Source organism: Brachionichthys hirsutus, chromosome 14 (assembly GCF_040956055.1).
Source record: "Brachionichthys hirsutus isolate HB-005 chromosome 14, CSIRO-AGI_Bhir_v1, whole genome shotgun sequence".
Lineage (NCBI taxonomy): Eukaryota > Metazoa > Chordata > Actinopteri > Lophiiformes > Brachionichthyidae > Brachionichthys > Brachionichthys hirsutus.
This window is the reverse complement of record NC_090910.1, coordinates 6704715-6730429: the sequence shown is the minus strand read 5'-3', so window position 1 is coordinate 6730429 and position 25715 is coordinate 6704715. Positions and strand designations below refer to the sequence as shown.

Genomic DNA, 25715 nt, shown 5'->3' with positions numbered 1-25715 from the left:
TGATGCTCACGTTTTCCAGAACATACGCACACAGGATGACGCCCAGGTGTACGAGCAGGTTTTCATATCCGCAATATGAAATTTCATGCTGAAAAGCAGGATATTTGACCACATAAAGATCAGACTATCAATGCAAATCACTGAGCAGGCTTCTGAATCCATATGCTGATACACAAACAGGATAAAACACACACATTTACATGCCCATGACTACAGAGAGCGTTTAAGAATTAGTGGCAACATTCCTCTACTTGCGCTTAAACTAAACTCTCAGCACATTGTAAAAAAAAAAAGAAAGGTAAATCTGTGTAAATAGATTTTAGTCCTACAAGTTCAGTCATATAAAACACAAAATACAGCCAGGCCCCTTGCGTCCACCTCTGCCCGGTATCAATTATTTGTCCACCTGGCGTGTTATCAGTGGTGATGGTTGAATATTATCTTAAATATGCAAATTCACTCTCGTAATGTTCAACCACTGAATGCAGTTCCTTCCATCCAACCTCGGCCATTTCCTTTTAAAATACATAACTGTGCTGAATTCGCTGAATTCCAGTCCAGGTCAATCACAACTGATCAAAACGTGTTGCAAACAAAATAAAAGTACACGTTGTACGGATTGATAGACATACTGTAATCTGTTGAAATATCTGAGATTGTACTTCTGCGTTATAGTTTGGGGCGAGTTGCTAGGAATGCCCCTTTAAGCGAACTTTGGTTTGCTGTACTGGGCGGGTGAACCACTTCAAAGAGTGGGATGTGTGGATCAGGGACACCAGGAGCGTGTCCTTCGTTTTACAGCCTTCTACACCTGTCGAAAATTAACAGCCATGAGCTGTAATCCACACTTTTTTTTTTTTAATCCTGTAGAAATACTTCTAAAACCACAACTGATCTCAGTCTTTTATTACACATCATGACACCACTTTCAAATGTACATAATGGATACCCATCCTCTTCAGTTCAGTGTATGATACCGGTATTTACCATTTCTCAGAGCATATTGAAAAAAAAGAACAAAACATAGGCCAAAATACCCACTTTAGAAAAAAAAAGAAAAAGTACAATTATCAGACACCGCAACAGACGGACAAGATGGGGAGGGAATAATTATGACCAGTGTTCTCAACGACACGCCTCCAAAACGGATAAATTCAATCTGAATTAAAACAAAATACAATAAGGAAAGTGAAGTGCAAAATATCTTTGGAAGTTGGAATAAAGTATGCATTTAGTTCATTAAGACATCAATAAGTTATAAAATAGAAGCTATCAAACAAAAAGCACAGACAAGAGTTTAGAGAGATGCAGGCAAGTTCTTTCTGTTCCATAGCTTCAAGTAGACGATACCTCAGGTTTTCTAAATGGGCAGGAATAAAGAACAAATGCAAGCCAACGCATCTGTGGAACGACTCTCCTCTCCAAAATGACATTTAAAAGTTTAATTAAAATCAGACACACCATGTCAGAGAGTTTGTTTCTTAAAGATGCGTGAAGCTCTTCTGGCGCAAGAAGAACTACACTGAAGTTAAATTCTGTGACACGGTCATGTCCAACAAATACCCAAGAAGCAATCCCCTTGTCGGGGCAGTGGGAATCCCAATACCGATCAGCTTCTTCCTCCTCTCGAGCCCTTCTTTCTGAAGTGACGATGTTGACTAGACCATTTAATGGTAACATATCCCTCCCTGCATTCTACTTTTGTTATGACTAAAGGAGAAGAAAAAAATGAGCAGAAGTGGAAAATCTCAGCCGTCCCGGCAAAAAAAACATTGCTGTTCACCTGAGGAGTGAACGGACTCTTGCTGTAACAGAGATTTGAAATCAGGACAACTTTCAGCAGACCTACACTTCTTGAAATTTAATCAACAAAAGGTTTGTTTTTGTTTTTTCCTCTTTAAGCTGAACCCCTGTTTCCAGTAGAGTGAAATATTCCCGGCGACAGCAGTGGGAGTCTTCAGTTAGCTGCTGTGACCGATCCAGTGATTAGACTTGCGGTCACTTCTTTCTCTGGAAGACGTTGGCCAGCATGGCGCCGGAGGTCGTTAGCTGACCCATCTTGCTCAGGAACTTGGTCTTGGCGTCCTCACCCACCAAACTGGAAGCGATGGACATTGAGCTACAGATGCAAAGGGGTAGAAGCTCGGTTGGACCATGCTGAAGCAACAACCTGTAGCTTAGAGTCATTCACATTATTCACTGACCGAAACACGCAGAGAAAAACATGCTATCTGCCCTCGTTCCTTCGCTACAGAGGAAGTGCCGTTTGTCAGCGGAGCTCCTCCTGATTTTTACTGTCCAACGGCTGCACGTGTTCCTCTTTTGAGCGAGCACACCGACACTTTGGAGCAGTTACAAGCAGTTTAGTAGAATTTCTCAACAGAAGAACAAACATATCGGCACTAATGCCACACTTAAGTCAACGGCTGCCGGCCGCGCTGACTGATGCCTCATAAAAATGCGGCATTCAGGACCTCACATTTCCTTGTGGTGTGTTTTAGGTTACAGTTCAGCTTATTAAAGGAAATCCACAGGGCTCTGTATCTTGACCCAATCATTTTTTAGGTTTAAACCCAAATAACCATCAAATGGTACCTCTAGTCTTACAAACACTGCCCTCAGCCTCCATGTATCATTTGATGGGAGGTGTGATTGGCCCACTACTGATGCAGCCCAAATAGACTGCGGAGTAATGTTGTGTTTGATGGATTAGGAGGTTGGTCATGCCAAGATGCGGTAAAGTGTTCAAACGTCTGGCTCAAACGCACGCATGCGGTGTGGCATGGAAATGTCAACATCAATGAAAGAATCAATGATGCTTAAATAGAAATAATTACACGGATGTTATGCGATGCCACTTCAAAAAGTCATTCCGACAGATTGTTCACTCGGCTGTGACAGCCAGACGATATCAGTGGCCAGATTATTAAATACCAGAAGGTAAATCATGGGGGGGGCTCAAAACTTCTTTAAAAGATACATGCTGTGAAATTAAATATCATTAATTCTAGAAAGAAACCTGGAAGAAAGACAGACCAAAATGAAAGAGGAACAAAATACTCTTGGAACATCCAAAGATTTTAACCTCCCAGAGTTCAACCAAGGATTTTGGTGGGACAATACCCACAACTACTGCACAGTAGAAGAGCACGGGCAGAGACACGCACACTTCTGACATCCATATAAACACACTCCCCATTTTAATAAGCCCCGAAGTCATGCAATCAAGATGGCAGCAACATTTTGCCACTCTATGGCAAATGTCCCACTCGTCTCTTCTTCTGCTCTTTCCTTCTGTGAAAACAGTCCCAGTATCACTGCTGTTGAGTGACCCCCTCCCAGAAGATTACATCTCTCTCCTCTTAGTACTTTGAAGCCATAATATGTTGCAGTCTCATCATGACCTAATTTGCTCATTATTTCAGAAAACGTGTTGCTATGAATGAAACACTCACCCTTGTGCATCTGCCATGCCTCTGTTTTCGACCTTGATTTCACATTCCTTGATCATTGAACTCAGAATGACCTGTGGAGAACGTGACAAAGACAGATTTAATAACCCTTATTAAAAAAAGTCAACTGAATCCCAACAAATACATAATGACTTGGTTTATATATGCAATGGCATGCTTTAAAGATTTCCAGTTAGGAAAATAATCAATGTCCCCTTTCAGGTAAGCTTTGCAGACCGACTGAATGGAGAGGAAAACAGTGAGTTGGATCTTTAGTGAAATTCTGACACATGAATATAGTCGGAGAAAGAGCATGACATCCCCTCCATACTTCATGCGGAGGCGTGTCTGTGTACGTTTCCCCTCACCTCGTGCTCGGGGGAGAGCTGCTCCATGTCAGTTCGGAGACACCTGAGGCCAGGTAGGAAGTGGTTGACCATCACTTCCTCAGAAATGACTGCAGAGTAAATTAAGGACTGGAACACGCACCTGAAAACACACGCCAGTTCATCCACACAATCATTATGAATGAGTGTATTATTATCATCCGCACAGCAAGAACCACTATAAATCTCTACCGGGGTCACAGACGATCTGGCATCGAAACCTATTTTAACTGAAGACAGCCGATACATATTTGGCTGTAGTCGGGGGGGGGGGGGGGGTATTTTTGGAGTTGAGAATGTACAATTTCAGAGGTTGTCACACTGATTACCAGAGAAAGAATTGCAGTGGGAGGTAAAGCCTCTGAGGTTAGGGCTATTCCTCCTGGACACTACTGCACTGTGTAATCACAGCCTGACAAAGATCCACAGGAATGAACCTCAGACCAGCTGCAGTGTGTGTGTGTGTGTGTGTGTTGCATCTGGGTGGAGCAGTGTGAACAGGACACAGAAGGGGAAAAAAACAACAATACGAAGTGAAATAATCAAGGAGGAGAGGTAACGCTAACTGAGCCCTATCCTGGGAACTGTTACTGGGGATTAAAGCTGATGTTTAATACTTTCTCTCTCTCTCTCTCACACACATTGGCCCTCTCTCATCCTTTCCTTAACCAACCCTGTAATTATCGTGAGCCCCAAAATGGAGGCAGCTTATTTTCCCTTTCACCTTCTTCCAAACGACAGGCAAACTGTGCCAACACACACATAGAACCACACCGATATGCTCCACGCAGGCATACAGCAGCAGACGGGAGCACATCGAGCTACATCAGCGTAGCTAGCATGGAACCAGTCATTTAAACTGCCCCTCATGTGTCTCACTGATACAAGAGATGACGCTGAACCCGACTCGTCCTGGAGGCGGATTTCTAGTAAGTCGTTTGGCAACACAAAGAGCAGAGTATGTAAAAAAAAAGTGTGTGTGAAACGAGTTCCCGGAAAAGCAGACAGATATTTCCCTGAAGTGTCACACGATTATCTAACTGTTACGTAGCTCCTGCTCAGAGCGCAAGCCCAAGTCTTCCCGTGTCGAAGGATACAGCAGCAGGAGAGGGCGCTGTAGGCTTCAAACAGCTGGGTGGCGATATCTATCCTCTTGATCTCCACCCCCTGGCTGTTGTTAGCCAGCGCCAACTTGTGAAGGTGCGGTAACACAACTAGGAGTTGGGAAAAAATGTATATGCAGGAAAACCGCTTAATGCACAGGACAGGATGAGCGACACAGAAGACATGGTGTTCTGTTTCTGCCCTTTACATTCGTCTCTGAAGCGCGGCTCAGCATTGGGTCCAACTCGTCCAAATGTCCTGATGATCTCCATGTGCAGAGAGTGCTGGTCTTGGTACTGCGGGTCTTCCAAGAATGAGGCCAGCTGCATTTTCACACGCTCCAACAGCTACACACGTTGCACACAGAGGGCATTACTCATACAGGTTTTATTTATTTACTGGATTTCAATGTGTGCCAGCTATGCATGCGAGCAGCTCGTTCGCTACCTCTTTCTGGGTGACGGTCTCCATGATGGTACCAAAGGCAGGGATAGTGGATATCCTCACTGAGCTAAAAGCAGCAGGAGAGCAAGACAAAGGCTTTACCAGTCAGTCACTGTATAACTCAGCGTTTCTCCATTAGATTTGATTTCAGCAAGAATCAGAATCAATCAACATGATTAACAAGTGGTGAGCAGATTTATCTGGAAGCGTTTCAATCACAGACTGTGGAATCTCACTAAACAGACAGATTAAAATACAGATCAAACTTTGGTGTTTGAATGATGTGTGCTAATTCATACTAAAGCCAATATGATGTAGAGCTACCCGTTTTCATTATCTGGAATTTATCCAATTAAAGAAATATATTAAATGCAACAAACTTTTTGGATCAAAATCAAACACTTCAGGATTATTGTCTGTGTCAAACGTCTTTATTCCAATTTAATATGCTCACTTTATCCTGTTTGACCAGGCAATCAATCCTGCTAAGTTCCTGCTCGCCTCTACTTACCTAAAAACTATTGATTACGTTTTTACTGCGCAACTGTGTCATTAAAAAATGCCCAAAACACCACAATGCATAAAATAAATATTCAACAATAATGCAAATTCAGATTAAATCATTTATGAATGGAATACTGTTGGGCTGATTCATTCCACCGACGGTAGCAGCATGGAAGACAAAGATACTTGTGCTGAATCTACACGTTTGGGACAAGTGTGTACCAATTAGCATGGCATTTCAATAAAGAGAGCGATGAAATGAAAAGGGCTGCATTCCAACGGCGTCGCACTAACTTCATCATCAAGACAAGAAATTGTTTCAATCATAGAAGATCCGATGTAAAAAGGGGTGACGGAGGATCTAGATCAGTGGGGCAGTTTACAGCAACCATTCAAGCTGAGAGGACACTGATTTACACCGTCAGGATGCAGCCCCCACAATGACAGTGGATTCAGAGAAGGTTTCTCGTGTCGATTGACTCACAATTCAGGCCCACTGCACAGAGTTATAAGGGCCGGAGCCGCCCGGCGATCTACTAACGCCTCACTCATGCCTCGGAGTACCAACTGCAAACCCACCACACATCAGGATGAGAGAGGGGGGGGGGGGGGGGGGGGGGGGAGTTTGGGTTGAGAGGACACGGAGACAGAGGGAAAGATAGTGGGTGGGAGGAGAGCGGTAAAAAAAAAGAGGCAAAGATAGAAGAGAGGAAGGATGATGTGGACGAGAGGGAGAAAGAAAGATAAAAATAGAGTGACAGAAAAAACAAAACAGAGAAAAACAGGGTGAAGACAGCCAACCGCTAGCCGACGGGTCGATCAGGGGGAGGGGCCCCGCGTAAACTTAGAGGGGTGGGGAGGAAGAGGAGGAGTGGACGGTTCACAGATGAGCATACTGGGATTAAGCTGTTACTGCATGCGGGTAACACATACGAATATGGATTGGTTAGTGTTGCAGACGGATGAGGTGGCGAGAGCTGGCGCGGGTTATTGATGCAGATTGATGACACAGACGTCCAGAGCGTTAGTGTTACGCTGATGAACTACCTCATGGCCCAGTCTAAAACCTACACGCCACACATCTACGCCAGGAGAATTACAGGACAACAGGAAGTTGTAGAATTGATTCCATATCAAATGAAATATCTTTATCCATTTAGGAAGTGGTTTTGTGCTGGATTAGCTCCGGGCAGGTCCAGACTTGTTTCAGGGCGATAGTTCTCAGGCAGCAGAGAGAAGGGGGGGGGGGGGAGACGTGGTGCGGTTTATCATTGTTGTTCCACTTACATTTCAGGGTCGGAGGACAGTGTGATGAGAGCCGGCACCACTCTCTGAGCTACCAGCGTCTCATTCACCCCCTTCACCAGCAGCTGGTCGGATTGGACAGAGCCAGCCGTGATGTCACAGAGGTGGGCGGGGCATTGGACAAGAGCGAGCAACACCGGCAATAGATAGAGAGGAAAGAAAAACAAAAGCAAAAACAGAAAAGGGTAGGGAAAAGGAAAAAAACAAAAAAATAGGAAGAAAGTGATATACAATGGCAACAATCTTAGCTGCAAGGCATGGAACGGCACTGCATGTATCAGGCAAGTGTGTGTTCAATCACACACACACACGTACATGCACACGCAAATATGCAGAAGAAATGGCAAAAACAATACAAATACGTTTAAAGTACTGTGAGTTTAAAGCTATGGGGGATTTTCCACAGAATCCAGGTCAGATTAGATTTCATTAATTGTACTTGATAAAGTAGTTGGCCGTAAATTGATCTGATCTGGCATCCGTGGCGGTTTTGAGGATGGTGGACCGCTAATCACTATGGAATGGTGAAAGTGGGTCGTGTGGACAAAGGGCAGGTACTTCACAAAACGAATGGTGCGTGTGTGTGTTTGTGGGGGGGGGGGGGGGGGGGGGTGAATACCGCCTACAGTTCCTCCTCCCCCATGTGCAGATCAATATACACAGGTCTAGTTCCATCACTATACCTAGATCGCCATCCCAACACCTGACCTTTAAGTGTGCACATATGTCTACGGACAGGGAGGAGCGATTTAAGGTTGTTTTGCATCACTGGAGTACGTTTGCCTTGGGACCCTGGCTTTAAAATGGAAATGATCAGTAACAAATTAGAAGCATGCAAAGAGGAAAGCTCCCTTTAAAAATTATATTAGCCTTAATATTTCCAGGTGAAATATTATATAATACAACGGTAAAACTCACAAGAACATCTTTGACTGAAGTATTCTTTCCAAAAATCACTGGAAAAGAAGCAGCCTTGAACTATTTGAAGCTTTCAGGTTGCTGACTTTAGCCTCTCTCTGACATGCAGCAGATTCTGTGACCAGTGCACGCTGAAAGGTCTGATGTTGGTTCTAGGAAGGCGTCACTGCACAGTGGGAACCAGAGCGCTGATAAGCGACAGCAGCCTTTACTTACTCAGAGTGGCTAAAATGCATGTAAAAAACCAGCAGCAACAGCAAGCAGAGCTAGCACACGTACAGCAAATAGGTAAACACGTAAACACAATAGCATGTAACTGCTCAGTAATTTAATATCTAGTATACAAAAGACCTATTTCTTTATACTTAACTGTCCAGCCATGTTATTCTACTAATATGCACTTTGTGCTAAAGTCACTTTTTTTTTTCTTACTTGCTAAAAATGTATCAACAATGAGACATGTTTTGTGGTATTAGATCACGATCTGATCAAAACTCATTAACCAACTACTCTATCTGTGTGTGTGTTGTACCTCAAACATCCGTGCAGCAGTGCACCGGACCAGTGCAGAGGTATGGACAACCCCATACCACAGCACAGTTAGCAGCAATTCATGATACACTGGGTTGGCACTGAAGAGAGAGCATAACATAAATATTTATATAATACGTAAAATACCAAACTGAGACACAACAAAAGCCCTGCACTTCAATTATCCTGTTGAGATAGCAGGGAATGAATTTCACACTCTAATACAGACAGGAAATGACACAAAATGAATTAATAATTAGGATGGGATTCGTAATCCCACTATAGATTATCTGATTTAACAGTATGTGAGGTTTCTGCATGTTGTCAATTTTTAAATCTATTACAAAAATGAGTCATAAAGAGACATTCATATGTTAAGTCTAGAGAGAGAGAGAGAGAGACTCACCCCAACTCTACAAAGGAGGCCTTAAGGCTGTCAAGAGGTGCATGGGATAAAGACAGGGTTGTCATGACATCCTCGAGGAAACCCACCAACAACTTGCGATCCTCCTCCTGAAACAAACAAAATTTAAAAACAGTGAATTTTTATATCTGTTACAATTTCATGAATCCACATGTTAACATGCACAGCTGTGAAAACAGTAGTTTCCCGGAGACATTGTGCTATTCACCTGGTTATAACACGTCAGCACTCCAGTGGCGTAGATTGGGACCGTGGCTTTTGTGAGAATATCATTTCCTTCTGAAACATCTGGGGGAAAAAAAATATTTCCACAATATGGAATTGAAGCCATTTAGCAGCAATCTGATCGCAAACCCTTTTGATTTTCTAACTACAGAAATATGTTTGGAATAAAAAAAATAAAAACGTGTGAACACTCATATCTACAAAGAGCAAATGCTTCTGTGTGTCAACGCCACCTACCAACATTCTCTTCAGAAAGTCGAAGGATCTCCTGGAACTGGGGTTTAACCTGGAAAGGTCATAAAGATAAAGAAAATGTCATCACTTCATTTTTAAATATCACTGCCGTTTGAGTGCTACACAGCACGCCCCCACCCCCACCTCCTCCTGAACATCTTCTGGGAATAAAAACACTATAGCCATTAATCCCTAAATGCTAACACTTAGTAGAACATACTTCAGATGCCTATTAACGAGCAATTTTTAGCAATACTCACTGGTGCATTGCTGTTTGCTGTATTATTTATAAAACACATATTATATTAAAGACAAAAAAAAACTATTCCATGCTACATAAACATAACATAAAATACTGCATACATCTTAGGCTTCGAATATAGACAATTAAAACAGCTTAATATAAATACAGTGGCCTGGCAAATTTATTAAGCAATTCAATAATTGTGTGATATAAAAGGAAGCTCATTTCTAAAGGTGCTGGAATTTATTTTATTTGGAGGGGAATGTTTGGTTTTACCTTTGTGCTGGTAAAAATCTTGCCAAAGGTGCGACAGAACCTCCAGAAGAAGCGAGAGAACTCGTGTACACACGTCGATGATGTGACATTGATACGACCCACGATCTCAATGAGCTGGGGGAGGCTGGAGGGAAAGGGAAATGAGTGCATGTGCAGACTTGTGATACCACATACAAAGCTGGTTTTGTCTTTATGCGCGCTTCTCACAATTGATTGACCACCCAGAGCATGCTGTCCCAGCCGGTGGTCCCTTCGTGCTCCAGCTGGTGGTCGTAGAGCAGCAGCAGCGCACTCAGCATCTCTCTGCTGCCAATCATGGTCGACACATCCTGGAGGGGAGAAGCTGGTCTGGGGAATCGAGTGACTGGACAGAGGAGAAGAATAGAAGCACAGGAAAGGTTACCAAGTCAAAAAGGACCAGTTAAATAATGTGACACCAGTGTGTGTGTGTGCTGTTGTCCTACCCTCTATTGCAGGCGTGTCTCCGTGGAGCTTTACGCTGCTGGTGAAGGGTGCGTTCTGCAGCACCACGGCAAACAGAGGAGGGATGAGAGACTGTAGCGCTGAGAGGAACACGTGCAGCTTGTGCTCATCCAAACCGTGTTCTCCTTGCTATAGGAGGGAGGACAGGTTGCCTTTGAACATTTATGTAAATTCAGGCACATACAGGTGGTTGTTGACTTATGACTTATGCGACTTGTGCCAGTTCTACTTGACGACCGCACTCGTCTGTTGACTGTTTACATGTTTGTACGACATACGAGCGGGCAAATCGAACGTACGACAGTTTCTGCGGTCTCACCCACGATGTCTGTCAAGAGGAAATTGTCTGTTTCTACTCCTTATTTACAGAATCAGGAAGCAGCACAATATACTTACGGTAATTTAACATGGGCTGACAACTACCTGTATTTAAAAAGCATACGTGTTCCCAGATTTTAAACTCAACAATGATGTTGCATGCTGGCTCTCACCATAAGTAGCTTCTCTATACGCGCCAACAGAGAGGGAATGAGTACTGTGTGCAGGGTGCCCAGCTCGGTGGTCCAAGCAGCAAAGGCAGGAATGAAGACCTGGTGGACCGCACTGACGACCCGCTCCGATGGGTCCCCGAGTGACAACAGCATCAACTCAAAACCCTGGAGGACAGACACCAAAGAATTGAGAGACAATGAGCATGAAGAATTTACACTACGGAAATGGTCATGGCAACAGCTATTTACTGAAACCCTGAAAAATAGATGAACACATAGCAGAAGAGTTCCGTCCCACTTTCCCCCCTCAACACACATACCTGGGAGTACTTATCAGGGTCATCTATGTAACCCATGATAATACCCAGACTTTTGACCACAGCTTCTCTGACCATGTCAGCCTTATCCTCAGCCAGCATCTGCTGCATCATAGACAACACCAAGGAGCTGCGGATCTCCTTCTGCAGAGATAGGAAACCTAGGTTTTATTTTATGGCTATACATTCATGTCAAATTAATTCTACAAGCGACATTCTACACCCTCTTACAGGAAAATAAGGTACTAAGGCGCCACAGGACTCCGCCACCAACAATCTCCTCTCCGGGTATTTGTGGTTAATCTACAGATGAGAAAAACAACAATTTCAGGAAAAAGGTGCTGGAAGCAACAGACATTGCACAAGGGAGAGAAGTAGACTGGATGGCAGCCACCGCAGAATGGAAACAACTGCAGTATCGTCAACACGCTGACCCTGTGGAAACCGCCATCAGTCTTTCTCTGCAGATTCTCAGCCTGCTAGCCGCTGGCAGCTGTCGTTACCAAGAATTTTGTTGCTCTGATACCACCTTTATGTCAGGGCCACCATAGACATGAAGATAATCCTGAATCAGATACATAAAACAGCGAGACACAACTGAAATCTTTTTTTAGTTCACACAATAATAGCATATTTGTGGATTTGATCTCGGAGTTTTCTTTGTCATTCACAAATCTACATAAGAGGAAGCATCAGAAATATTTTAAGAAGCCCCATTTCATATTAAATATCAGAAAAAAGAAATATCACGTAGTGAAAAGTAAACTCAGAGGCACAAAGTGTTTTTCTTCTTTTGGTGCAGGTGAAGCTTTTTTTGGCTTATCATTGAGAATTAGAGATAGCGTAACAAAAGTCGACCTGCAGTGTATGTACTGTACCTGTTCCCAGCACTGAGGTAGTAGTTCAGCCTCCGCACGGGTGGGACCCACATGTCTCGCGAATGCAACACACCCCGTCAAGATCATTTGTCTAAAGAAACAGATGTGTATGAGAAAACACTGCTGGATGAAGTCTGTTTGCTGACTTTGTCCTGCCTTTACAGACCTCTGCTCATCATCCGGTCTCTTAATTAAATTAAAGAGGATGTGGAGGAGCTGGTCTCTCTCTTTAGGCTCCGGGTGAAGGCAGGCGGTACACAAGATGAGTGGGATCAACTCCTGCAAGAGAAGTGAGGAGACAAACAGAAAAAGAGAGAGAGAGAGCAGTGGTATCAGTTTCAATCTTTATGCATAAAGAGAGTGAGACATAAACACACAGGGAAAGGACGGTTGGGAGCAGTCAAGCAGGCCTGAAGGTTTATCGAGGTCAGGGGATAGGAGGGACATCAAGATGGTTACTGAAAATAGGAAAACATGGGAAGGTCGCTGGACGACAGACACAGGAGGAGTCCCCTTTGAAACCAACAGCAGGAAGACAAATCTTGGAGTCACGCAAATAAAATTACAACCACGTAAAGCTAGCATTATAGAGTGCATGCACACACCGAGAAACAGCAGAGAATAGGCAGATATACAGAGAGTATGGCTATCGTATGGTTCCCCTTCTGCAGCTCAGCGGTATCCATGGGTTCACACCAAGTTTATGGACCTTCCACCTCGAGGGGAGACAGCTCAGCCGGCCTCGATAAAGGACCTCCTTGGTCAAATGCTGGTCAGGCGATTCTCACCACACACACCCAAATTAAAGAATGCATACAGAGTTAAAAATATGTTCTTCTTTTTAAACAAAATTTGTGTTTTTCAGAACGATATCTCATTCTCCTGCCAAGTGAAGGAATAACAAGTAAAACCACAAAATCCTGGACGGACAAACAGACGTGACAGGAAAGAAAGTTGTGATGAGTCATTCGCTCAAGGCTGGACAACGCCTCTGGAGTCAGTGCCATGCTGGCTATCTTTTGAAAAAGAAAAATATGGTATTGAGGACTCTGAAGGTCATTTTAAGTAGTCATGTGTAAATTTAATACATCAAAACCAACAGCAAACTATGAATGAACTTAACAAATCCCAATTTTGTGCCTGACTCACGTTGAAGGTAGCTGAATGTGAAATCTTTCATATACATTTTTTATTTATTCCTATATTTAAAAATTAAATACAAATCCAATGAAGCCAAAACTATCATTTGTATCCCACTCCCACCAGATGTCTATTCCTAATTTTTCCTTTCATATCTTGTGCACCTCAAATTCTCATCTTTGGTCTGAAAACTATCATGATTTTCCGTCTTGCCAATACTGTTTTTTAAAAAAAACCAATAATCTGTACAGTAGTGAATCTGATCAGCGCACAGTATTTACATCCTTTATAGTAATGCATCCTCTTGTTAAAAGAGACATTGTAATTAAATTGTGGTATAAAAAAGAAAGGTAATTTAACTTTCAACTCCAAAGAGGATGAAAACACGGGTAATACAAAAAGTATTTCAGTTACGATGCCACACAGCAGAAAAACACTCTGGTTAATGATTTACAGTGTCTGATAAAACAGCCCGGTGGCAGGCAGAGTTTCAATTTGTCATTCAAACATTTCAAGTCTTTCAAGCTTTTTGTTCTTTAGTGGCTGCTCTTTTCCAACATCAAGGTGTGTCACTGGGCTTGTTGCAGGTAAGAAAGCAGCAAGAAGGAAGTGTGAACAGCTGCGTGCGTGTGCTTAGTGTCATGGCTGGTGAGTCTAACGGTCATTACACAAAGTCCACACAGCTTAAGAAGAACCCAGAGGCGTCTGTGTTCTCGCCACTATGTTTACCTTGATTTTGCAAAGAGATTTAGTGCTCCAAAAGCCATGGTGGTTGACTGGAATAACATAAACATCATGATATGCAAAGCAGCCTGACCGAGAACTACCCCAACCAGACTTGCCTCTTTCAAGCCCACCGTTTGGTGTCTTATCGAGTTTCAACCATCTGTCTTTTCAAGGCAGATTGTATTTGTATGCTCGCAGACTCAAATTGCATGCAAGCAGTTATGTGCAGACAGCACACCTGTGCAGATGTTTGTATTACAGACTGGAAGGAGCAATTGCCTGTTATGCTTAAGATATTAAGATAACTCCTACTCTGGTGTCCTCAGTGGAAATAACATTTGGCTTGTGACAACAAAAGTAGAAGGAAAGCAGGTTTACCAATAATCACTGAACAAAATCATAAGGCACAGCAGTTGGAAAACGTTAACAATAATTAAGTCACTCAAGAATCTCAAAAGACACGTTTAATGCATGTAAAGTCAGTTTCAGCAAAAGAAAACAGATTAGAGGACCAATTAGAAAAGGACACAGGTTTAAGAGGCATACTACAGTAAATTATCCACCTGAGGCGAAAGCTGCATACTATACAAACCATCAATGCATATTAGCTCATTAAAAAATATATATATATATTACTTCAGTGGCAATGCAAAATAACTTCATGAGTCATTAGCGCTTTCAGAGCTACTGCTAATTAGAAGGATGAAGCAGATGTAGCCACCAGGAGTTGGGCATTCATTACACACAATTCGGGTCAGGTAGGAACCATGCAGATGAGTGCTTGAAAGACTCACCTGGCAAAGATGTGCAACCATTCTCTAGAAGAGAGGCATGCATGAGAGTGAGAGAATGAGTGAGTGAGACAAAAACAGAGGAACAAACAAAAAACCAGTGAAGGCAAAAAGGACAGCAAACATGAGCGGAGGGTCAAAAACAGCAGAGAAGAAACAATGAGAACATCGGTCTAAAAAAAAAAAAAAAGAATGCCATTGAAGAAGGTGACACTTCCAATCAATAGATTGACACAAATCAGCTGAGCATCAGCAGGTAAAAGATATTTAGCAGAGGACACAGTCAAACCAAACCTGCAAAGGATATCAATGATAATGGTGCCAAGTGCAGCTTTAGTACATTTAAGACAACTGTAAATTCCAAAAAACAAACCACCGAACATCCAATTCGGACCAATGCCAAGGAGATTGGCAGCATTTACGCAAACTACACTGTACGTTAGCTGAATATTGGAAATGCATCACGGCTCAAATCCAGAAAAGAGAAGTGTTTTCAAAACAGAACTAAATGGGGCGGATCAAAGAGTCTGGATGGAAATTTGTAAGTCAACTATGACTGTTTCTTGCAGGTTTCAAACTTTAACCCTGCTGAGCCTCGCTGCTGTGCGTGCATCTATTTGGACACTAAAAGAAGAAGATTCTGATCATGACAAAAATGAGAGGGATTTACTGGAGGATGGTCGATGCACACGAGGAAATGCAGAAAGATAGTTACCTCTCTTTTAGCGAGCAAGACATTGGGCACAATGTGAGGGAGACAGCGGCCCAGCATCAGCATCACGCTCTCCTCGCTGTCTGCTATACGAGACACCTGAAAATGAGACATTGTTATTGCACTTGTTAGCCTAAAATATGTAGCACTTCTTCATCTGTCTGAAAGAGTGCATGAGCTGACCTCTGCTCCCAGTCGACTGTCAGAGCACATTCCGCAGAAGGACAGCAGCGCTTGCAAAAAGGCTGGGGACAACTTCCTGAGACACCACAAAAAGCAGCAGAGCAAAAACAGTCAGTACAGTCTGGACTGGAGATTTCCCTGACCACCGAATGATTGAAGCCTGAACTCTGCAACCTTGCCAGAGAGCTTAGCGCTACCACTCTCCCATGTCACTGCTGTGTTTCCAAATGAATGGAAAAAAATATATAAAAAAAAACACTAAATTATATATAGAGAGAGGTGGGGTTCGTCTGCAAAGGCATTACAGCGACACTGGCAACTGTTCACAAGCAAATGATACAGAACTTTAATTAGATAGCACACAGATCTAACATTTCCAAAAAAGGATATATATGAGGTTATGCAGGAAACAGCATTCCATTGACCAGATGATTCACTACTTGCGGGTGCACGAAACATACTAGAGCAGGGGAGGGTTGGTACGAAGAAATGTTTATATATGACCATAAGCCAAAAGTTCATTTGCAACAAGGGCTGCTCTGTGCTGTGAGAAAATTAAGCAGCTTCGCAGGTCTGATACGCCCTGCTGTCTTCTCCACTGCGGCTACATAGACTGATCGCTACTTCCACCTAGTGGCTACACTTAGGCGTTATACCCAGATGGGTCCAGGTTCAAATGAGGGAAAAACTCCTGTCTGAAAGTGGGCTTCTTCATTCTAGACTGAAGTACCCTACACAGGAACGCAGCAGCCGTATGAAAAGCAGACGCAGTTCACATTTGTTTGTCTTCATTTACACTGACCTGTTTGGTTGATTAAACTGGACAGGAGGCCGATTCTTGAGCTTGTTATGAGGCTGAGGGTGGGGGTGGGGCTGCGAGTGGGTATGTGATGTGTTCTGAATAGGGGGAGGGTCCAGGTCAGTTTCAGGTTCTGAAGCCCCCTGGATATCCAGATACTTTCCATTATCTGTTGGCGGCTGAGGGTAAAACCGGATTAGTTTTCTTTAAACTCCTTTGAGAATTGCGAAAATTCACGGGAATCATTTCAACGAGGAATTAGTGTTATCGATGCTCCACTGTCTGGATGGTACATATTCAGTCTGGCCACATACCACAGAGAGCGGATCAGAAGAGGAAGTGGTGGTGGTGGAGGAGGATGGGTTGGATCTATTTTGGGATCCCAGATCCAGAGTTGTTGGTGGCGGGGAGGAGATGGTCCTCGTCAATATCTGAATCTCACTGCGAGTCGATGACAAGGAAATGGAAGAAGACAAAATCATAAAAAGCTGCCTAACACTTATCCATGAAGAAGTGAGGAAATAGGTTCCTCAAATAGCAGAATAGTTTGCTAAAATGGTTCAACAAGTCTGGATTGTGGAAAAGAAATTTCATATGATGCTTGCTGGTATCAATTTAAGGTTCCACATGGAAGGAAAATAAGTTTCACTCAAGCGTCACAAACTTTCTCTGTAATTTCATGCAACAGTGGTTTTTCCATGATGGATCTACCCCTTGGTCCGTTTTGGTCACAGTTACCAGCATAATGTGGACAAATGCCTTCAAAGCGCTTTATTATGGACGTTTCTCATTTTCCTCCGGTAAACGTTCCTAATGTAAAAACAAAAATGCTGGAAAAAAAAAAGAAAATGGAAATAACAATACCACCATCTAAGCTTACTGAGCGTGGTCATGCACTCTGGCACACACCTCTGTAGTTTCTTAATCTGTTGGGCGAGGGTCTGCTTGTCGTTGTTGAGTAGGCCTATCTGATACTCCAACTCTTGGATAACTTCAGTCTGTTGCTATCGGGAGAAAGAAATGATAAAGAGGCACTTTATGACATCATCTGAAGAATACATGCTTCGAGAATTCACCACTCCTGAATAAGAGACATCTCAATCCCAACACGCAAACCTGCTGGGAGAGATCGGGCTTCTTTGGTGGATCTTGGGCGAAGCAGTTCCCAGGAAGATCACCAAAATCTACCCCTACTGACACATCAATGGTGTCCCGAGGAGACGAGAGGGGGGTCCCGCAGTTCCTGTAGATCTGTAGCAGGTCAGGGGGCTTTGGGATGTTGAGGCCGACATCGTCCCATAACTCAAAGTCCTGTAAAGAAATAAAAGAGCACAAGTAGACAAGACTAATTTGTGGCAACAGTAACGGCACCCTCTGCATAGCTGGAAGACAAGCAGAACAGCTTTTGAATTTATTATGGCCACGTAACCCTATCACTGCTCTGAGATCAGAACCCTAACACAGTTGCGTCTTATACTTGAACTTGGGCATTAGAAGAGTTTGAATAAAGACGACACTGTACAATGTTTATTACATGCAACAACACAGACAAATCATTACCTGATCACCATTTTCATCAGAGAAGGTGATGGATGAGAGCTTGTACTCATTTTTCAATAAATATTCATTTACAAGGAAGTTTAAGGCTCTTTTCTCCAGTGGGCGTATAGGCTCCTGAGGCACAGAGGAAAGCAGTGTTACCATCACACGGGCTTAATATATTTTTCATTTGAGGAAAAAAGGACAGAAAGTCACAAATGTCTTCATTCTAAGATTCCCCACCTGAATTTCAGGACTTGACTTGAAGTTTTTTCTCTCCTGAGAGGGCACTTCACTCTCTAAGAAATTGAGAAGACGTTAGTGGAGTTTGAAAGGAGGCTGAATGCAATTCAACGAAAAGAACAAAAGACAGAAAGCTGTAAAAAAAAGAAAAAAAGAGCAAGGGATCAGATGGAGAAGAAGTTAAAAGTACGCCACACCTGCTGCCTGAGTCAAGTTGGCGCGTAGAGCCTGAATGGTCTCCTTTGCTTTCCGTAGCTCAAACTCCAGCACTGGACAGGAAGTGACAACACACACACACAGGAAGTGCATCCAACAAAAGACGAGGGAGGGATAAAACAAAACAAAGATGGACATGAAAAACAAAACAACCACACAAAGGTTTGTAAGTCATTAAAAAAAAAAATGGAAGCATGCAAATCATGTGTCTAAGAAACGCATGCAGCAGAGCATCATGGTAAAGCCAACTGGATGACGGTCTGTTAGACAAGTGCGTCCAATGCACTGAGACACTTGAGCAAATCTATTTAAGCTCATGAAAAGTAGCCTCGATAACCTAAGAGCTGTCTGACAGAGGATTTCTTCCAGGCCTTACTAACATGTGATACAGATCAGATGATTTCAAGCCACTCAAAGGGCAGCCAATGCTCAAGTCTTTATTTCTTTACAGTTTAGGATAGGCCATCAAACAACGAACAATACAATCCAGGACATTCTTTCCAATATGATCGAAACAGAAGACATTTTGGGGAAAAATTTTGATTTGTATAATGAAATTTATACTAAATACTGGATAACGAAAAAGAAACACAAAATTCTTAGACATGTTAGATATCACACGCAAAAACTAAGAAGCGATGGAGCAGGAAAACTGTTTGCATAGCTGTGCACTGAAAATCTGTTTCATCCCCCGAGCTGCCATCTGAAGTCGAACTTTGACGTTTAACAAACCAGTAAAAGCAATTACAAAGGCTGGTTAAAACATTCTTACTTATTCTCATATTTAGTAATAAATACACCCGACATTCTATTTTGTTGTCTGTCGTCAATTTGCAGCTTCTACAACATTTCTGAAAATGTTAAATGTCCTTTAATCCTAACCTTTCCAACAGATCAAGAGTGCACAGGATGCAAGCGCAACAAAATGGAAAACCAAGAACGGAAAACCAAGAACGGAATAACGGGAAGAAGATAAAAGAAAAAGAAAAGAAAAAGGCTAGTCTGGATGGAATGACTTGTCCAGTATTGTTCACTGGGGTTTGATCAACGTCAGGAGAAAGCCAGAAAACCCAGAGTCAGACAGCTGGGGGCAGGCATCTTGGCAAGAAGCGGTTCGGGGGGGGTGAGAGTGGGAGTGGATGAAGAGGGAAGAGAGGAGTGGGAATGTGCCAATTTGGCAGAGTGGGCGGTGGGTGTGAATAACAGTTATTTTTTAAAAAGATGCAGATTTTGCCGTTAGGAACCAACATCTCTGCTGCATGGTTTTAACCGTGCCCCGACTGCGTGATACAAAATGCTGCATCACAAACCGATAGCAGCACCCCAGGTCACCATTTACATTTGAGCTGCAGCCTACTAGTTACCACTTTAAAGTGTTACCAATTATGATCAATCGCGAGACAAAGAAATAATCATTTTACAATATAAGAGCATACTCTCATTCTGAAGAGGAGACGATTTGGCTACAGAGAGCCCGTCACGTAGGCATGTATGATTTCAAGTTAAGATTAACCGGGAGGGATATAGTTAACGTCATATTACTGCATAAAATTATTAATCTTTTTTTTTTTTTTTTTTACTTTGGTTAGCAGTGTAAAAAAAACATATCTTCACGCATGTGAAAACAAACCATGCACTTGTAACCGAGCAGCCGCTCTTCAAGCCAGCATTCTGGGATGAGCTGGCATCAACGCCACATTCAGCCGATAACGTATTCGAGTCAAACTGTCTGTCACGACGCAGCGTCGAGGGGAACGGCTGGGATTTGAGAGACAGGTCCCATTCCAAAAACACCACAGTTAGAGTAAAAGAATATCAAAATACAGTAGTCTCTCGCTATATCGCGGTTCACTTCCCACGGATTTGCGTGCCTGACATACGTCTTCATATATCGCAGATTTTTCTGCTATATTCACAATCCGTATAAATGTTTCCATTTCCATTATTTTATTGATAAAATAATCTTTTTTCTAGCCTTAGAAAAACTAAACCATAAAAAGATAGTTAAAAACCCACATTAAAACACGTACTGTATCGGTACTGTATGTTAAATGTTGCAATACTGTATATATATGTGTTGCAATACTGTCCATATTGAATCAGGTGTGGGTTCGGAAAGCACAGAGAGCCGCACCTCCGTTCGTTCCTGCATCTCCCCTTGTTGCGCCTTGCTCATCCAGTTAGCAGAAACTCCAATCACTTCTGTTTGCGCAGCGATGCATACATTTATTCTTTCCAGCACAGACAGGTTTATTCGTCCGACTGTTTTCTTGGTAAAGAACACGAGCACTACAATCACCATTACGTGATATGCAATACGCTGTACACGTTACACAATACACGACGAACAGAAAATATGACCACCACTGCGCTCGCTCCACTTCCTCATCCATAACGTTCCCACAGGTGAGCTAATGTGCACCTTTCTAAACTCATAAAGCACACGCCCACAGTAACACCCACAAACCACACAGCCTGATGATGTGTCACCTCATTATACACTTTCACCAGTTTGGCTCCTGCACTACTGTCACTGTATTAGAACACAAAAATAATTATAGGTGTGTGGTAGAGGGTGACACAGCAGTGGTTGGGTTGATAACAGTGCAAAGATAAAAGTACACACAATAAAAAAATAAGTACGGTGTCACTACTTTACGGATTTTCTACCTACCGCAGGTGGGAGGGCCCTGGAACATAACACCCGTGATAAACGAGGGACTACCGGTACTCTATTATATATTGGAAGCTGAACATGTTAAAGATCTTTTTGCATGGCTACCATAAAACACACACACAAGGCAGTAAGAGAGTTTAACACCATTGTTTAATGCGAATGATTGTGTCAGCGTCTTTCACAGCTGTGTCACGGTAACATCAGGAGGAACATATTTCATTTCCATCATCACTATTCACCGTGACCGTCTTTGTCTTTGCAGCTGCCAGCGCTCGTTCTCTTTGTTGCCACGCCACCCTGCCATCCCTTCTCCTGACTGCAGTCCATCTTTTATTTACCCAAGGTAAGCGCGCTTTCACTGCCGACAGGACGGTTCATCTCACCTGCCACCCGCTCGTCCGACTCCCGGTTGCCGTCATCCGAGTAACGGGCAAAATCCAGAGAGTCCAAGGTGCTGATGCTGCCTGCTCGATCTGGCGGGGGGGGGAGAGACCGACACAGCAGTGAGATGAGGTCAAAGTATAAAACAAACACGGTGAGACTTTAGCGAGTGAACTACATTTGACTCTATTCTACTTCTAATGTAACTATTTTATTCATACTCCATTACGAACATACGCCCTGTACTATGTAGGAAAAGCTTGAAGATGTTTCACCTTTGATCCAAGAGGCGCCAATGGACAGGTGAAAGAAACATCTTCAAGCCAGTCCAGTTGACTTCAGTCAACCATCACCTACCACGCCCTGGATGACTGAGAACCACCAAAGATATAAGCTATGTTATGATTCAGAAACTGATAAGTGAGGCTTCTTTTTCTTTAAGTAAGGACAACAGTGCTTTACGTTATCTTCATGTCCAAGTTAAAAGGTTAAATATGGTCTTTTGCTTCAAGGAAGGGTTGTGTTCTTTTTTTATTACATCGCAATCATCCCATAAAAGTAGTCAGATACTTAACAATGAATGTTCATACTGTGGTTAAAGGCGATGGTGCAGTGCATGCTTTGAATTCTTCATGAATAGCTATGCAGTGATAAAAGTAGACGGGACAACATGTAGCAGATCACAAGACTTGACTTGGCTCTCAGATGTCCGAGGCTCGACGGCCACACAATGAGTCCAAAGTCCAACAGCTCCAGAAGCATTGATCTAAAAGAAAATCTGCACTGCAGGTCCAAGTTTATCAACACAAAACGGAAGCCACACTACACTAGAGATCGTGTATGTTGATTAAGGAGTCTTTAAGGGCAAAAGACGGAAACTAATAAAAAAGCTGAAAGCAGAGAGCTCGAAAGTTAAAATTAAGCTCAGAAGTATGAGTCAGTTTAATTGGGAGAAAACAAACAAAGAGAACTTCACGGTAACACCCATTTCTAAACCAACACCTCTAAACTATAAGCCAACATCGAGCTACAGTGACTGTGCAGTAAGCCCACGCATCAAGCTGAAACATAAGTGTATCTGTGGTCCTATTGCACTGAGCTATGCTGGCCTCATTCCTTAGACCACGCTGTTCGTTTTCTTGCAATACAGGTGCAACGTTGGCCTATTTATTCTCCGATGTCCAGATACAGCGGAAGGTCAAACATAGCATGTAGGCAAGTTTTAAGACGACGCATGCTTTGCCTTGCAAAGCTAAGAAGGAGTGGCCGTGTTGGTAGTGAAGCGCAACTTGAAATCATTGCCGGAGCAGAACGTGAGTATTTACAGTTCACATTTAACCCTAAAAACAGACATGTGATAGAACGGCACTTTTTGCTTAAGGGTCACAATAATGGACAAAAAATGTGTGTGTGCGTGTGGAGGGCACACCTTTCCATCACAGCTCAGACGCTTGCGGCTTTGGTCTCTAACATACAGAGAGAGACTGTGTACTAATGTAATCCAGCATTCCATGCTGACAGGCTAGTGCTGGAGTGAATCTCATTGGCTGCCATCTGTTAACGCTAGCCGAAGAGCAGCTGCCAAGGACCCACACTTCTGTCTCCCGAGACATCATGTTATTGTCCACTGCTACTGCATGTAAATCAGGATCAGAAATCTCTTACTTATAAAACCAAACTCTCTCTTTCCCTGCCATTTATTTCCCTGCTGTGCTCCCGTCCGATTGTTGTTAAGCCACTTCAGTGTTAATGCAAAATTCAGCGCTTCTTTCTTTAGATAGCCCTGAGCCATCTGTAAAACCAAACACCAATTTGAAATCCTGACTTGACGAGGAATTCATTTGGGAAGTCTCAAATGAATAAAGCATGCATAAGATAAATTAAATAAAACACAACATGTGAGATTCACTCTGCATTGATTCTGATTCGCTGGTTTTGGCAGATACTGAAACCAGTATTTACTTTGTTAATTTGAAGGGAGAGTACAAATGGCAAATCACATCCACATTTTATTGACAGGATGCAAACAGAATCTGCTCACACAGCAGAAAAAAGGATCGGTTAAGGAGCAATGACTGTGTTGAAAGAGGACACTGAACAAGGGATGCACAAACACAACACAAAGCCATGATCACAATCCTTGACACTGGATCCCTTATTATTTAAAGCATAGAGAAAGTAGGACTGTAAACATCAATCCAGCCAAGGGTCAGTGACATTTCTCCTGTCCTTTCTCTGCTGGATCTTCAATAACAGAACTTTTAGAGGGGCCGAGTCACATCCTTTAAAACCAAAGTCATTAAGAAGATTCTTATTTTTATTTTTATTTTAAATTGTGTCAACAATGCCATTTTATAACTCACACTATCCCCTTCAAGCCACACACAGCCCCCTAATAGATCACCTTTTTCTTTCTTTCTTTGAATGTTGTCCGTTTGCTGCCCATTGAGGAGGGTCAAAGTGTCTTTACATGTCTGAGTTAAACGTGTAAACATTTGCTCCAGTTACCACAATGAAACAGGCCTACAAGAAAAGCCAACCAGACTAACTTGAATGCAAATCTCCAGAGATTTGCCACGGTTTCTGGTAATACTCAACGATGGGATACATTTATTTGTGTCTTGGGCTGTCAATGTCCATTTTGCATTCTCTTCAACTGCAACGTTTCATTGGCCTGATTTTACTTAGATAAGGTCTTGTAAAAGCAGGTTGTAGAACTAGATGCCCTCTCCGGTCTCCATATTGGTTATGTCCCAATAATCATCATACTATCACGCATTTACCCGAACCCAGCCAATTAGATGAGGGGTGGAGAAGCCTCTTCACTTATCGCAGATGCTCCAGATTAGAATACATGAACACACCCGACCAACATGGGTCTTAATCCGGGAGACAGGGTGCAGACAACTGATACCTCATGATCGATTTGGCTTCTATATCCAATAACGTTTGATAGCTTGTCCGGCTAACTCTGTATTGTGCGCCATTATCTAGCTACGTGACTGCCACTCGGAGCAGACTTACTCAATGGTCCTCCCGGTGCGAGTGCTTGGTCTTTGGCAGGAGGGGTGCCGCTCTGTCGCTCGAAGTTGCCCGGGTTGGAGAAATAATCTCTCAGTCTTGGGAGCTCTCTGCCCGCTTCGAGCAGTTCGGCGTGAAATTCTAGGGCCGTAAGAATGTATTGGTCCCGTAGCAGCTGAGCAGCCATTACATCCACAGACACCCTCGTCTCGCCACTGCCCGCCATGCCGGAGTTGACCGCGGGCGAAACGGAGATGCCCTCACCGCTGGGGCTAGTCCGGTTGCCCGTCAGGAGGAGCGTCGGTGCATCGGCGTCCACAGGTGGAGAGAAAGGGTTGCCCGATGGCGGGCCCGGCGCGCCGCCACTCGGGCTCCTCACTGTGTCGTTAGGGTTCCGTTCAGCCTCTTCTTCAGAATCACTGATATTAAACGGGTTGATCGACGTCATGTTTTCACGGTAAAGGTTTTATAGCTAACCGGGCTAATCAGAACCGCGTCTTCCTGAATAGCTGAATTATGCTAGCTATAGGTAGGTGGGTTTGAAGTGGGAAATGAAGTGACGCCGTAATTGGTCGAATCTGGGCAATTTACCCTAAAGCCCGCCTTTTTGATGGGACAACGCAAGATGATTGGAGACTGGAGAGAAAATAAAGAAAACGGGGCGGGGTTTCTTTTTAACAGCTGATAGACGTGGTGTAATCAAAGACGAACCTTTTCGTGAATGCATTAACCAAAATTAAAAACGAGGCTTTTTCCTTTTCGGATCCAAAATATGAATATTTATATGAGACAAGACAGAATCACTAGTACGCAGAAGTATTTTCTTTTTCGAGCCCAGATGCAGTCATCGGGCTACAAAATAATAGTGCCCAATAGTGCCCCCCCCCCCCCTCCCCCTGTCGCACATCCAAAACAGGATTTATTTTTCTAATGTTCATTCTCCACTCGTTTTTCAATATCCATTTCTGAAACAAACTTAAATAAAGACAGACCCAAAAAAAGCATCGAAAGCGTTTTTAAAGCAAACATCTCAACTACAATACCCAAAATGCATTTGCCAAGTGTGTACGT

General features: G+C 43.1%; 1 protein-coding gene across 1 annotated transcript; it reads right to left on the bottom strand.

Annotated features, from left to right (window-relative positions):
- Positions 1–897: 897 nt before the first annotated feature.
- relch (RAB11 binding and LisH domain, coiled-coil and HEAT repeat containing) lies at positions 898–25092 on the bottom strand. The gene is made up of 31 exons (XM_068747858.1): positions 24648–25092; positions 21626–21715; positions 18547–18618; positions 18350–18405; positions 18128–18241; positions 17684–17878; positions 17477–17571; positions 16882–17008; positions 16571–16746; positions 15769–15844; positions 15589–15684; positions 14877–14900; positions 12383–12495; positions 12217–12307; positions 11570–11641; positions 11342–11482; positions 11022–11186; positions 10512–10659; positions 10255–10411; positions 10048–10171; positions 9531–9579; positions 9277–9356; positions 9051–9157; positions 8646–8745; positions 7178–7260; positions 5390–5453; positions 5151–5289; positions 4936–5052; positions 3821–3909; positions 3456–3526; positions 898–2119 (listed from the first exon to the last, which is right to left on the bottom strand). Exons 1-31 carry the CDS (start codon positions 25090–25092, stop codon positions 1999–2001), a joined length of 3597 nt encoding a protein of 1198 aa, XP_068603959.1. The 3' UTR covers positions 898–1998.
- Positions 25093–25715: the final 623 nt, after the last annotated feature.